Genomic DNA, 16,497 nt, shown 5'->3' on the forward strand with positions numbered 1-16,497 from the left:
ACCCAGGCCACAGTCATCTGTGTGGAGACGGTGCAAGGAGTAGGGAGTACGGACACAGCTCGAGAGGACCTGACACAACATCAACAGGGAGTGCAACAAACAGGGACTGGGAGGATGGGGGAGTGGGCACAATGGCATACATGCACAACGAGGTGTAGCACACTGCACAAACACAATCACCTAGGTCCATGGGCCTGATCCCCTTGGCACACTGCAGCACACACACATAGCACGAACAGCACACCCACATTGACAAAAACGAGGAACAACGCGCATAGCCGACACTGCAGAACAAAGGACACAACTGGCTCCGCACATGCACAGAAACATGCCTACTACATCTGACGGACCCAGAAACTGTGAAATGGAAATGTACACATACGACATCACATCCGTCATGTAGACCAAATGTACACTGTCCCGCAGAAGAATCCAGCACTCCATTGCCATACAGTCTGCATGCAAACCTGCACAATGCACCGACATACATGTCAATGCAAAGTCAATACACACCTCCCCTTCACATCGCAGAGGGGCAAATAACACTTTCAGCAGAGCACAGAATACAACACATCAGTGATGCTGGAGAGGACCACCACACCGTCGACACTGACGCCCTACAACAGCACATGGATATCCGATGCAACCCCCCACCCGGACCCGGACAGCCAAGCTACTCAGAGGAGAGCACCAAGCCTGCAACAGACCACACAGCAGGAAGCACCTGCAAGCACAGCTGGCCCACGACACTTCACCCACGCACACATCGCACCCCAATGCTATGTTCCTGCACACCAAAAGAAGGTGGCCCAACAGGTTTGGGTGGGGGCCGAACCCATGGAATGCGAACCAGGACACATACGTAGGTGTCTATCACCCTTCAGGGGCCACCAACATCCCACTAAGGAGACCCACACTGCCATAGAGACACATGCAGTTGCACATTCACAGTACAGAACCACGGGCAGGGGCGCTCAAATATCAGTCACACACCCATGTTGGCTCTGCGTATGACGGCCCTGGCCACTCCCCTTATGAATTGAGTGGGTGACGACAAAGCTACATGTCCAAGCTCCAACCCGCTGCCTGCGGTGACACGTCTGCATCCGATGGACACAGCACAATGTAATGGCGTAGGGCCCAGGGCCCTCATGCATACAACAAGACCACAGGGACACACGCAGATATCATGTTGAACAGGCTATGGGCACGTGCGCCCGGCCCCTTTATTGACAGGGCCACATGTACAGTGATGCCTGTGCTGGATGCGTGTGGGGTGAGTGTAAGCCAGCCCGCACGGAGTGCTTGGTGCTGGCAACAACTTGAACAGTGGACACCAGTGCAATGGAAACAGAAAACACCAGCATGACAGAGTCAACTGCAGAGCAACATCGAGGGAGCCGGAGCAAGTACAGAGGTCACCCAATATTCAGTGCACTGAGGTAGGGGCACTAGAGATGAGCGCGCTCATGTGAAGAAATTGATACAACTGTGTCCCTTCGGGTTAGTCCTGATGCAGATGCAGTGGAGTGTGTTACACCTGCATCAACTTCCTCATTAACGTCCCAGATCTCCCACACTGCCTGAGGTGACAGTTGCGTCCGCAGTCCACAGCGCAATACCCAGTAATAGATCAGGGTGTGTAGCTTGACTTCCACCTCCAGTCTGCATTCCTGCCTTGGGGTTGTTGCCTCCTGCCTTCCCATTGTCTGTGCCTTCTCCTGTCTGCACACTAGACACATCTTCCTCATCATAGTCCCATGTCTTCCCCACTGCATGAGGCAACATTGTTCCGTGCGCTGTCCACAGCACAGTACTCAATCAGAACAGGTCCATGAGTTGTGGTGCACCGAGTTAGTGGCCCCAGATGCAGTGTGGCCGGCACAGGCACACCGCCACGGGACGGTGACTTACGTTGCAGCGTCATAGGGACACATGAGCTGAGCGGGACCTCGTCGATGTCCAAGGTGAATGACGCGGAGTGTTTCAGGGGACAGTGGAAGGTGTTCTTCCAGGGCCTGATGCAGAGGGCAGAACCAAGCAGACACAAGCAATATGTAGGAGATGAATGCTACGAACACCTACTTGACAGCAAATCAGTATCGGCTACATGATGATGACAACACCCAGGCCATAGTCTCACACGCCACCAAAGTTCAAACAGGGAGTGTACATGGATCATGGGGCACAGAGTCAGTGGCACCAGTGCTGAAAGGGGATGCAGTCTGCGATGATGCATGTACAATGGCATAGAATGTGCCATAAATAAATCATGTCTCAGTTCCATATGTGTGACCTACTTGTCCGCAGTGCAGTCCAGAGCCATGGCTCAGCAGGGGCCCACAGCCACGTGTTGGCTCGCGATGCACAGAGTTAGTGACACCAGGGCAGTTGTCGGTAGTGTTCGATCACCTCTGTAACGATTATGATCCTATTCCCTCCGGACTGCAACGTGTCATCCTCTTACGCCTCGCTTTCCGTGCGTGCGATTACATGTATTCTGCCTCTGAATAATCGATGTCCAGTTCCAATTGTGTGACCTATTCGTGCGCAGCATAGGCCGAGGGCAGTTGTCCGCGTATGCCCACAGACACGTGTGGTTGTAATGCTATGCACAGACTTGTTGGCACCACATCGAAGTGAGTTTAGTGACTTGTTCTATGCCTTAAATGGCATTCACTGCCATGGTGTAATCAAGACTCAGTTCCAAATATGTGACGTACCTGACGTGACGTACCTGACCGTGGTGTAGGCCTGAGGCTGCGGTCAGCACGGTCCATTCACCGAGTGTCGCCGGCACAGGTTGTATGGCCTCACCGGCCTGCGTAGTTCAGGTTCAGGGGCACCACGTGTTGGGACACCTCCTTGTATGTTCATCCGGACTGAGCCGCATCTTCCTCCTCTCTGTGCGACCACTGGCGTGGACTCTGCCATTCGTGATTTGCGCCTAGGTGCTGGATGTGGGACCTACTGGTCCGCAGGGTAGTTCTGGTCCCTCATCCACGTATCGCCAGCTGGCGTTGAACAGGGTTAGTGGCACCACGTATCGCCGGCTGGCGTTGAACAGGGTTAGTGGCACCATGTATCGCTGGCTGGTGTTGAACAGGGTTAGTGGCACCACGTATCGCCAGCTGGCATTGAACAGGGTTAGTGGCACCACTTGTCGCAAGAAGTCCATATGGAACTATGCCTCACTGATCAGGTGGGGCCTGGTGCTGTTGCCGCTGGCCCGGATTTGGGGTCACTGGCATTCATGACTCAGGACACAGTTTCACACATTGGACCTACTGTGCCGAGGAGTAGGCCTGAGGTGGCAGTAGAGTACGTCAACGAAAAAGGTCTAAAGCGGGTCAGTGTCATGGAGGCCGTGATGGTCTGAGGAGGCTGCGGGACTCGGGCCTGGAGCTTGCGCAGGAACGTGGTGAGCCCTCCATGACACACGCCGGTCTCGGCAGGTGATCAGTGAGGCCTGGCTGTGCATGGGCGAGCCTGACGGGTTCATGGTCCTTCAGGCGCACAGTGTCGCAGGCAAATCCTCTCTAGAGGACGGCGTCGGCCTCGTGGCGGGGTGAGAGGCACCGCTCTGGAAGAGACGTTGGGCTACGTGCTTCTTATTCACATCCCTACGCTGGTGTGGCGTACGCCGGGCCATCCCACTCCGATCATGCTTAGGGGGGGCGTAACAGATAAGATTTCCGCGTGGTCCCCCACTGGCTGTGGTGACATGGTTGCGTCCACTGTCCACTACACTCCATACACCAGAGGTGTATGTCGCCATGGATATGGGTGTGTGCTACATACTGCAGTCTGTCCAGCACATCTCCGCCACTATTGGCATTGTGTACTTTCCCAATCATGGTACTATTGCATCCTTCACACATGCCTGTTTGCCACCTCTCCCTACATTCGGCTGTTTTGTGGCTGAGGTGCCATGCCGTTGACAGCTCATGTTCACGGCTCGGCCAGGTAACCATAGTGAGTTGTTCTGTCGTGTCTGGTGGGTGGGCATGCTGTTGTGCATGTTGGTTGTGAATTTGTGACGTGTGCATTGCCAGAGTTGTGATTTGCACGGTTGTGGAGTTGAGGTGAGTGGGGTGTTCATTTTGAACTTGCCAAGGGGCTGTGCATGTCCCTTGTTGCCATCCTGGGTACGCTGGTTGATAATGGACAGTCGGAGGATGAAAGAATCATGCACACTGGCTGTGTATTTGAAGGTGACATTGTTGGAGGTCCCACGGTGTTCAGTTGTTGCCTGAACATTGGGTTGGGACGTGTACTTTCTGTTGCGGTGATTGTGTGCTGTGTCACCAGGGGGCACAGGTGGGACATATGTGCTGGGGATTGCCCCCAACACGTGCGTGCATCCTGCTATGGCGTATGATCCTTGCTTGGTCTCCAGCTTGACCTGCGCATTGTGTTGGACGTATGGGGACTGGGGTAACAGGGTGATGGTGATGTCCAGAACAGGTGTGAGGGACTTGGATGTGGCTGGCAGTAAGACACCTCCGACTCTGGCCAGTGTTGGTTGGGGGGTGCCAGGGACCAACATGTGCAGCCAAGCCAGCAGCCTGGTGTGGGGTGGGATGTTGGTTGTCCGCTGTGTTGGTGCCGTAGGCCTGTTGGGCGATGATGGTCGGGATACATGGGATGGTTGAAACCTTCCAGCCTGTGGTGGATGGTGACATTGTCAGAGGTTGGGTCTGTGAGGCTGGTACACTTCCAGGGGGTCCGCTGTCTTTGTCTGCGCTGCGCTGCGTCTGTGGTGGTCCGGGGGGGGGGGGATGGTTCGGTGTTCCGGGTGTGGGTTGTGGTCCTGGGGTGGTGTGGGTGGGTGTTGTGGCCCTCTTGGGTGTCCGGGACTCATGATGGGTGGCTCCATGGCTTCTGTTGCCCTTCGGGTGTGGCCCTGTGCTGGTCTCCCTTCTGTGGTGCTGGCTGCAATCCGACTTTACACCAGGTCAGAGCAGGTGTAGATTTCCTGGTGCTAACGCGCCTTATCGCTTGTTTTGTGTTTTTATCGCAGTTCTGTCTGGTTGTTGAGAATGTTGTGGTGTGATGTTGTCGTGGCTTTTGGCACGGGAACGCCCATTCTGCATCTCATTAGCAGTCAGGGATGAATCCATACTCCTTCAACATCTTGTATAAAAGGCAGCCAGCCCACTAAGTCAGTCACCCTCTCGATATTGAGGGATGCCACCTCATAATCATCCCTACTCATTTTTAGACAGTTTTGGTGATTTGCACCAATAAATTCAAAGGACCGATGCACAAGTTTGAGGGTTTCTGGGTCCCAAAGGATGGGACCCTAGTACAAATAAAGACAACCCAGGTAAATATTCAATTTCATAACCATAAAGGTTTATTGAAGATTAGGAATCATTACACTAGGCAAAAAGTAGTTAGTCAGATTCAAATCAGCAACAATAATGTATCAAAATAAGGCTGTAACATAAAAAAATTAGTTATATTCAAAATAGAGTTCAGTAATGAGCTATCATAAATCTAATCAGTTGGTAAGGAAAAGAGTCAAATCCGCCAACAGACTAACATGAGATGTCAGATCAATGCAAAAGTCTAATTATAAAGCCAGGTAACTATCCGACACGGTAACAGCTCGACATGAAAGCAAGGAAAAGGTCTGGCACACATCCAACAAAATACACATTTTATATTTTCAGAGAAATGGAAAACAACGCTCTCGACATAGCGTGATATAGGGCCGTACTAACAAAGATAAAAGACATAAACCAATCAGCATCGCAGAAATTGTGCCACAGGTTACTTTTGGGACCGCCTAAATTATTAATAGATGATGATCCCCCTTACCCTGCAAACAAGGGAAATTACTTTGCACTATTGAAGCAAACTAATTAATAAGCCATTTAAAAATGAATAGAAGTACAGTTGTGGCATCAGGTAGAAACAACGTTGACTAATGCAAGTTACAAGAACATCTCTTAGCTTCCTCCTAAAACACACAGTCCATTAAATCAACAACATGAAATGAATCTACTTCAAAAGGAAAAACACAGAAGATGAAAAATTCATGCACGCAGGAAACTTGTTCATGCAACTTTGAAAGCCTCATTTTCTTCATCTGTCAGTGCAAACAAGCCAAAGCCCCAGTAAATTAATTTTGCGGCCTGGTTATGCTAAATTAAACACACAGAAGTAAACATATTTTTCTAGTGAATAAAACACTTGTTCAACAGTGATGGATATATGCCAGTCCCCGCAGGCGTGCAATTATACTTCTGCCTGAAACAAAATCCTATTTGTCCAAATAAACCAGTTTGGGGAGCACTCTCAAGACGCATCGTGCTATAGCTTTACTGATGGTCGGTGATTTGCAATATCTTTAAAATGTAGGTAGGGGTACTTTATCCCATATATGACGTGTACTGCAGTATAAAAAAAGTGGGCCTCATTTATGGGTTTTTTGCCGTAGGGCAGCGCAACAGGCCTTGCTGCTGCGCTGCCCTACCGCAAAAGAAAAGGGCAGGAGTGTGCCATATCTATTAGATACCGCGCATTCGTGTACTTTCCCCTACGCCGGCGCACAATGGGCTGTCAACGCAGGCACCTTTGCACCATGGTGCAAGTGTGCCTGCGTTGAGGGGATGATTATTTTTATGCAGGAAGGGAAACATTCCTGCATAAAAACAATCAGAAAAGGCTTTTTCCTTTTTCTGTGTGTGCTGAAGAATTCAGCACACATAGAAAGAGGAAAAACGAGGAGAAATAAAGATATTTTTCCTCGTTGTGCCTCCCTAATGCCTCCCCTGGGGAGGCGTATGTTCTTGGCGCTACTTCAGAATTACGATTTCTCGTAAATCTGGGGAAGTGTCAAAAAGCCATGGATGTTGCTGGGAACGCTTTCACGTGGCTTTACCTGCCCTTATAAGTATGCCACTGGCACATTGCGCCACCGGAACGTCAAAAAAGTGACGTTCCGGTGGCGCAATAGGGCCAGTAGGGCATCATAAATCAGGCCCTGTAGGTATGTTTTAATTGGTTATTGTGTGTAAGAACCTTAAGTCTAATAACAATTTTGTAAACTTAAAATGTCTTTTTTTTATTGTGACAAGGTTGGCTGGCCTTTCTCAGAAGAGAGCGGGTAAACCCAAGATTTGACACCTCATCCAGCATGCAATTTGTTGCTAAATTTCTTTGTTTTTGTTTTGACAAACAGACGTTTTTAAGCTTGGTTTGACAGCGAGCTGCGGGAGAGGACAATTAAAGAACCCTTGAATTTCAGTAATTTAGGGAGTACTGGCCTGGTGTAAATAGTCAAGGTTGGAATGCAGTGTTTGTTTGCACAGCAACAGGTGTGCGACCTGCTTTTGTGATTCGATTCATGTACTAAACACAGTCACATTGCAAAATTCCTATAAAGGCTAATGTAATACACAGGTATGAGTGTCCTGGGGGTAGAAGATATGTATTGCATCGAGAAAAACCGATACAAGGAGTAGGAATGTATTGAGGAGTATAAATATTGGCTATTACGAGTTGGGACCTGCAAAATACCGCAGATTTTTGGTGCCTTTTTCACCAAAAGCAGCGTGACCCAGTATTTACTGACCCTTTTACCCTGGTTAATTTCGGCAGGTTTGGTCCGCCAAAATTTATCAGGAGAAAAATCTGAAGATGATGTCTTTATCGTACTCGGCAATTACCTGGTGCCATAAACATCCCAATACTTGTATTTGAAATGCCTAAACAAACAGATTGCGTAACTCTCATAATCGAAGTCTAGACTCCCCGATAGCTCCCCATGTGCATTCCTGTTTTTGAGGATTGGGTCCGATCGTGTCTGACATTCTCTGTGGTCCAACAATCAAGTCACCAGAGAAGAGATTTTTTTTTTTTGTAAATTCTATTTATTGAACAACTTGCACAGTATGACAATCTCTTTACACCTTTTCATCACACGAACTGCATTGTTACATCTTCAATATTAGCATTCCCGTGTGTCTTAGCTTTTCCTCCTTTCCTTCCGTGTTTGTTAGTCTTACAGTCTATTCCTCTCAATCCCCCTGATGCGCGACCCATCTACTCTGCCGAGTCACTATCCGTTGAGTCTAGGTCATCAGAGTTAGGGGGTTCACATATGTTCCCTCGGTACTTATTCCATCCCCCCCAGACCTTATCCCACTTTTTGGGGCATCTCCGATGAATATACACTGACTTTTCCGCCACCATTGCCATATCCAGAGAAGAGATTTTTGCAATGGTTTCTGCACAATGGTTTCATCATCAGATTACAAACCTCTTGACAAGGTTCAACAGTGTATGGCCCAGTGTATGATTCTGCTAGCACACTCAGATGAAACTAGTGCAGAAGACGGAAATGGGGTGAGTATGTACTGTAGATCTCAGTAATTGACATTTGAATGTTGAAGGTCCACACCATCCCATCTTACCTTAGTGTTGCCGTCAGAGCAGGAATACTGCAGAGGAAGGTGAATAGAATGATGACAAAGATGAAGATGAGGAGAACAGACTTTTTCTGGCATGAAGATGAGCATTTTCCATCATCGGCCTGATTGACATTCATGGACACATTGCCACCGATACAGCTGCAGTTATGGTAAGTCTGGAAAAAAGCAAATGTCATTAAGAGCCACGCTTTACAAAAGGAGGTACAGCCATACTGCTTCAAGTAAATCTTAAACACCTGAAGTATCTATGAGGAAGAGAAGAGCCCAAGATGTACATAGGTTTCTATACATTATTGCTATCTTTGTCTTTTCTAAGCTTACTGTGTTTTTGTTACGCATTGCTTTAGAATTGTAGGAGTGCAAGCATTCCATGATGCTATCCCGGTGTTGCAGTGTCGCAAATACTGAAGGATGGGAAAAAAGACAGTTAAAAAAAAGAAAAATGTAAAATTGTCACTGCTAGTGCTGTCTAAGTAGGACACACTGTCTCTTCTGAAGAGATAAGTCCTTTTTAAATTTGTTTATTGAGGAAAAATGAGAACCAAGTAACAAATTAAATCAAAATAATATAGGACTATACAGAATATCCATCAGCGCACAACTTGGCTAGGATAAACAATTTACACATATGAACAACGAGAAAATAGATTTTATCATTCATTTTAGTCAATATATCCTCAATACATCTTAGCATTCAATAGGTTTGTCAGTGGAATTTGGTCCAAACGTAATTTCCTATTTCCTTCCATTTTCTCTCTTTTGAGTTTATATATTGCAATCTCGATCTCCTGAATATCACACATACTCTGCCACCAATAGGAGAATTCAGGTGGTTTACTGTCTTGCCAGCGCTTGGCAATTAATAACATTGCAATTAAATGGGTTTTATATCTTGATGTATAAATATGAAGGGCACAGAAAGCATGACATTTGTGGCCAAAACTTCAGATAGTTTCATGCAACAGCGTGCCACAATTCTTGAAGCATGCTGCAAGTAGGAAACATATGGACATCATCTGCATTCTCCATGAGACATCTAGAGCTGTTCGAATTTGATCTACGCTTGCAAGCATATAATCTAGTTGGTGTATAATACAGCCTGTGCATGAACTTCACATCTTGGGGTCAATTACGATCTCGGTTAGAAAGCATTCTGACCGAATCGGTCTTGGAATGGTTTCCGACCGATTCGGATCCGGGGAGTCCGAGCGACCGATTGCGATGCATCTGGATGCGATTCGATCAGAATCCCATTGAATTCAAGGGGAGCCTGTGTTCCGAGCGAGCATTGAAGAATGGGGTGGCTGGGGAAAATCGTGCACCCTGTGGCGGGCACATTTGGTGCCTGCCACACTGTGCATAGTAGGAAAGGGGGGGTCCCTTGGGTACCCCAACGGCCCGATTCGGAAGGCCCTGGGTGTAGGGGGGCCTGGTATGGGACCCCAAAGTCAGATTCCGACAGCCGATCCAAGTCGGAACAACAGTTCGGAAGGGCTTCCGAATCTGCTATTGTGACTGCTTGTTTGGAAAGCTTTTGAGTCGTTTGGAAACGTGGCCCATAGACACACACGTTTCGGCTACGAACGAATCAGACTTTCCAAATGCCGTTCGGTTCGGATTCGGAAACAATTTGGAAAGTCTGAACATCTTAATAGCTTGTTCGGAAAGGTTTTCGAATCAGTCGGAAACAAGCCTTCTGAATCCGATGCGGAAAACCTGAATCCGATTCGGAGCCCTTCTGAACGGCATCGTAATCGACCTCTTTGAGTTCAAAGGTTGGCACTGTGGAGATATTTGTTACTCAAAACAAAGCTATGCTAAGTCATCTCAACTGTGATGTACGCGAGCCTAGGCTTTTCCCAGTTCTGTATTACCAGTTGTGTATTATAATTAAGGCTCCCTATTTTCCGTTTTTACAGGTTTTTTACAGATAAATAGAGACAGAAAACAATGTGTTTTCTGTCTGCATTTATTTTTAAAAGTGAACAAATACAGAAAACTGTGGCTCTCCGTACTATCTTTCATGAATTGCAGCCCAACAGCTGAGCAGATGGACAGCATGGGAAATTAAAAAGCAGGATAACATTTCTTTAAATAATGGCATATGTCAGCATACATTTGTGGTATAATGCTAATATTTAGTGGATGTATTATTATGTAATATTTGGCAGCTTAAATAGCTAAATCATGACAGAGATGAAAGGATGAGTATGCGTACTTCATTTATACACAAAACAAATATGGATAAATCCAGATAAAATGGCCCAAAAAAAAATATGGATGAATACAGACGGAAATGTTAAAAAAATAAATACCATAAAACCTGGAGCCCTAACTATAATTCAAAAATTTATAGACAAAAATAGTATAAACATTCTTAATAGTTGCTGTTCGGGCCCTACTAAGTACTTACAGTAAATCAATTTTCTCTGGCTGTATATTCAATTGCATCAAATAATCACTTAGGGTCCGATTCCAATGTCGGACGGACCGGAGTTCGTCTGACATCGGTCAGGAACTGGAATCGAATGACCTCCTGTAGTCGGTTCCAGCGATGGAAGTAGGATGCGACCGAACCCTGAACGGTTGCATGCTTATCCTTTTCAATGGGAGTATGCTGTTTCCCAATGCTTTTCTGTGCCGGAAAACCCGGCACAAAAAGGCAGTTAGAAACTGCCATCGTAATCTCTCGGCCAGAAGAGCTGGCCAGGGGATTACTGCCTGGTTTGTGGATGGGCTCTCCGAGCCCGTCGTAAGCCATTTGGAAATCCGAGTCGGATTCCCATCCGACCGAGCCCATCGAAATGGCTCGGTCGGAAGGGAATCTGAACAGCAGATTCCGATGCAAGCAAATATTTTCCACTAAGTGCCCGCATAAGGAAAATATTTTTTTTTAAAACACCCCTCTCCGCATTTGATATTATTGCACAAAATCATCAAACCTAGGCGGCCACCTGCAGGGTACAGCAGTTAACAGATATAGGAATTTTTTGGGAGTCTGATTCCAACTTTTGCTGATTACAGTACAGGGCAAACAGTAATGGAGATAAAGGGCATCCTTGGTGTGTGCCTGTATGTATTGGGATTATTGTGGACTGTTCTGGCATAATTTTAACATTAGCTGAGGGTTGAGTATAAAATTTTCGTACTAATGATATACGTTTTGCACACAACCGCATTTGTGCTAGACCCAAGATACACTATGAAATGCTATTTCAACACTGACAAAAACCATACCGGCCTGTTGTGATTTGCGACATTAATTATGGTTATTGCTATGTTAATGTGAGAAGTAGTGTCTCGACCGGGTATAAATCCATGTTGCTCATTAAACCCTAATTCCTGTATCAGTGATGCTAATCGGCTAGCCAGAATTTTAGAGAATATCTTAGCATCTGAAATGTTTACTGAGATTGACTGCTATGAGCCTCTCTCTTCCATCAGTTTCCCTTTAGAAATACTGTTTTCATAGTTGATGCCCAAGTCGGAGGCGGGGGGGGGGGGGGCGGGTGTTGTGGGGAGCATTATTCTAATAAATGGTACTTAGCATCCATGATAAACCGGAGTATTATGGGCATACACATTTTGTAGAATTCTGCAGGAATTGAGTCCTGGCCTGCAGCTTTCCGTTAATTAGGGTCTGTATACCATTGCATTGATCACCTCATCTCTTGTAAGAAAACAACTTACTTACCTGTAACTTTAGTTCTCTAGTATTGGAAACTTTCTTAGATTCACATGCTTGAATCATTCCCCGTCGTCGAGATGGGAGTCCCCGGTATATAAAAATAGCAATGCAAAGCCATTACAAACTAGAAACCAGGCTTAGGCCCATTCCAGTTTTGTAACAAATCCACCTCTTTTTGTAAAAGAGACCAAATAAAATCAACAACCAATCAGATCAGCCTCACCCCTTAGAACCTTCCTGAGAGAACCTCAGACCTTCAGATTTTCATAGCTGTAGTGCCACAGAGTAAACAAGGACATGCAGAAGGTCAAGCTTTCTCAGGGGAGGAGGGTGGGTCGCATGTGAATCTATGAAAGTTTCCAATACTGGAGAGCTAAAGTTACAGGTAAGTAACTCGTTTTCTTACTTCAGTATTGGAACTTTCATAGATTCACATGCTTGAATCAGAGAAGCAAGCAGTAATGAGCACATTCTTTGTCGTTATTATATTGAACAACCATAAGCAATGTACAGAGAATAGAGAAATGTAACGTTTCTCATTTTAGAGTTCATCAAATATCACTACTACATTAAGTGCAACCCCAAATAAAATTTAAAGAGGTAGAGAAAACAACAAGAGGCATCATCAAAGCTTAACAGTTCACAGAATATAATGAGAAATAATACATTTATCAAATAATGTGCGAAAACTTCAATAAAAAGGAAGGAGGGATGAGAGGGAAAGCTCACTGCTACTAAAACAGGTTCCTCAGGACTGCTTGTCCCTCTGCAGTGTCACTCTGCATCTACGAATTCAAGCAGTAATGTCTGGTAAAGGTATGGATACTCTTCCAGGTGGCTGCTCTGCAGATGTCCTGGAGAGGTACCCCAGCAAATAGGGCTGCAGAGGAAGAAACCTCTCTCGTGGAGTGAGCATGGACTTTACCGTGTATGGGTTTTCCAGCAAACTGATGACAATACTGGATAGAGCTGGCAATCCAACGTGCAATTCCTTGTTTAGAAAGGGGAAAACCCTTACGAGGAGCATTGTAAGCCACAAAGAGTTGAGGTGACTTCCTAAAGTATTTAGTCCTTTGGAGATAGAATATTAAGCAACACTGAATGTCTAATGAATGAAGTGACCTCTCCGCCGGAGTTGCAGGTCTAGGGAAAAAAGTCTTAACCACAGGTTAGTTTAAGTGAAAGTCCAAGGGTACCTTGTGGATGAACTTTGGGTAAGTGCGGAGCACTACCGTGTTATTCTTGAACTGCAGAAAAGGCTCCTGGATAGTGAGTGCTTGCAATTCGCTAACTCTTCTAGTCAAAGTAAGAGGCAGTAGAAGAGCCACCTTCCACGACAGGAATTTCAAGTCCGCCCTATGGATTGGCAAGAAGGGATGCTTCATGAGCTGAGCCAAGACCACGTTAAGGTGCCACAGTGGTGGAGGAGGCTTAATCGGAGTGAAGACTCGAAAATTCCTCTTCATAAATTGCTTAATTATTCTTGCTGACCAAAGAGAAGGGCCCGAAGTTGTTCTCCTGTAGCGAGAGATGGCAGCGAGCTGAACCTTAATGGACGCATGAGCCAGGCCCGCTTTTGCCAAAGACAGGATGTAAGGCAGGATTTCATGAGCCGAAGAAGAGAATGGATGCACTCCCGATTCTTGGCACCAGTGACAAAATCTTTTCCACTTCATGCGGTATGTCTTGTTTGTACTCTGAGCCCGATCTTGGGAAAGGATTTCTCTGCATTCTGCTGACAGCTTTAGGTTGAAAATCTCTCTGTGCTCAGAAACCATGCTGATAATTGCAGGGATCTGAGATCCGGATGCAGTATCTGGCCCCGGGACATCGTCAGTAATGACGGAATGGGATCCAAGGGAATCGGATGCTGTACTGACAGAAGAAGATGCTCCATGTACCAGAACTGGCAAGGCCAGGAGGGCACTATGAGAATCATTTTGCAGGGTTCTGTCTTTAATTTCCTGAGAAGCTTCGGGAGAACCTCTTGGCCGCCCTTTCCATCAGATTGTGGAAACCACCAATATCCCCCGGAGGAGAATCCACAGGGACCGGCGAAGGAGAAGAAGGAGTAGGGATAATATAATCATCCCACTCTCCATGCGGGATCTTGAAGATCCGTATCCCCTTGGTCACCATCCGAAGTATCTTGTTGGATAATAGTAGTCGGAGTCGGATAGTAGTCGGCGAAGGATAGTCTATTATTTGCAGCGGCGGTGGTGGTCCCTGGGGGGGTGGAAGGCACCAAGGGTATCCAATGGAAACTGAGCCCAGTTCCAGAGCAGCCGCTGGTGTTGGAAACCTCTGTTTATAGTCTGACAGCATAAACTGCAAGCCCGAAATCAAGGAGGACGGCATACAGACCATCTCCTCTTAATATCCTCTATGGTAGTCCTGGGGTGGATCATAATCCTGTTCCCCTTCATATCCCTCTTCAGAATCTTCCTCCTGGCACTTAACGTGCAGTTCCGAAGGGCAATGGGAATATCCGAAAGGACCGTCATCATCCGAGTACCCTTCTTCCAGGAGGTGAGAGGGTAATAGAGTAGTCACCTTGCTAGGAGAATTGACTTCGTCACCTGGTGCTTTCTCTCTTTTTCTGTGGAATTTTTCATTCCCGTCGACGATGCAGATATTGTCATAGACAGCGCTGCCGTCGATACCGTTGACGTTACCGTCGTCAGCGTCGTCGTCGTTGCTGCCATTGTCGTCGTCTTTGTTGTTGTCGTCTTCGTCGACGCCATTGCTGTCAACGTCGACAGCTTCGTCCTCACTGCCGCCATCGCCCCGCCGTCGATGGAGTTGGAACTGCCTTCGTCGCCGCCAAAGCTCTCTGTGACGATCCCGTTGTCGGAGTTGATGAAAGTTTAGGAGACTGGTCCTTCTCACTTCACGTCGATTTCTTAGTCTATGGTGTCGTCGACAACTTTGTCGACGATGGAGACTTTTTGTTTTCTTGTCGTTCCTCAAGAGGAACAGAGGAGGATTTTTTTAAACCCTTTTTTCCCTCTGGAGGGAAAGGAGGAGGTACAGAGCTCAACTTCCTCACGCCACTGTCTCCTGTTGTAAGTCACCTCAGTGAGGAGATTCAGGTGGAGTACGTCTTTCAGACCCATGGGAGGTCTTTTTTTAGGCTTTCTGAGGGCGCTCCTCAGAAGAAGCAGAATCAGATCTTCTTCTTTTCTCAGATCTTCTAGAAGACCCAGCAGATGAGGCCTCATCACTGTCATCACCAGAGATTGGATATCTTCTGGATTTTAGCTTCTGGAGCCAGGTAAGGAGACGCCCCTCACGGTCTCTCAGGGTTTTCGTAAAAAAAGGTACGACATACCTTGCAGTCTTTAGCCTTGTGGTCCAGATACAGGCAATATGTGCAATCTTTATGAGGGTTATCCACATAAAGCCTCTTTTTAAAGCAGGTGGCACAAGCTCTAAAAAGGCCTTTTTTCTCCTTGTCTGTCATGATGAAAGGGGAACAGACCAAAAAAGTAGAGTAATCTGTTGAAAAAAGTACTGAAGAATTCTCTCAAAAGTAGTAATAAGGAATAACTGAGCAGAGCTCAGTGGAGACTCCCTAGCACAACGTGCGGTAGAAAATCTGAAAATCTGAGGTTCTCTCAGGAAGGTTCTAAGGGGTGAGGCTGGTCTGATTGATTGTTGATTTTATTTGGTCTCTTTTACAAAAAGAGGTGGATATGTTACAAAACTCGAATGGGCCTAAGCCTGGTTTCTAGTTTGTATTGGCTTTGCACTGCTACTTTGATATACCGGGGACTCCCATCTCGACGACGGGGAAGGATTCAAGCATGTGAATCTATGAAAGTACCAATACTATAAAAACCACCTGTGTTGCTGGGCCTCGGGAAGCCCGTAGAACGACAGGGGCAGCAGACTGGACAGCTTCGTTGCGGTGCCTGCAGATGCAGGGGAGTGACTCCTTCACTCCAAGGGAGGTTTCTTCAGATGTCTTTGATGCCCACAGGTCTTCTGGAGAACCTGAGTGAAGCGAAGCAGAATGCTTGCAGAACAGCAAGACCAGGAGCAGCACGAGTCTTCCTTGATGCAGTCTCGGTTCCAGGCGAAGCCCAAGTGTCCAGACAGTCGAAGAGTGTCTTGGTTTTAAAGATGAGTCTTGTTCTACAACAAATCTGGGGACCCACCCATGGGGGAGAGTAGTAAAAGAGGCGCTCTTGTGATTTGGCATCCTATGATGACCCTCAACTACCACCATTTTAACTGACTTTAGTGTGTTATTTTGTCCTAGCCTTAATGTAGGATGGCCCTGCATATGCCTGCTTCTCTTTTTTCCTGTAATCTTGCTGTCTTTCAGTGGGAGCTGTCACGGAGTAGAACAGTCTTGCCAAG

At 46.8% G+C, this 16,497-nt stretch overlaps 1 protein-coding gene across 1 annotated transcript in view; it reads right to left on the reverse strand.

Annotated features, from left to right (window-relative positions):
• LOC146812650 (solute carrier organic anion transporter family member 4A1-like) overlaps positions 1–16,497 on the reverse strand; it is a 542,408-nt gene that overhangs the window by 103,460 nt on the left and 422,451 nt on the right. Inside the window, exon 9 of the mRNA XM_085619748.1 lies at positions 8,427–8,599. Coding sequence (XP_085475874.1) covers positions 8,427–8,599 — 173 coding nt within the window. The remainder of the gene's footprint in view (positions 1–8,426; positions 8,600–16,497) is intronic.

This window comes from Triturus cristatus, chromosome 7, assembly GCF_964204655.1.
Source record: "Triturus cristatus chromosome 7, aTriCri1.1, whole genome shotgun sequence".
Taxonomy (NCBI): Eukaryota; Metazoa; Chordata; class Amphibia; order Caudata; family Salamandridae; genus Triturus; species Triturus cristatus.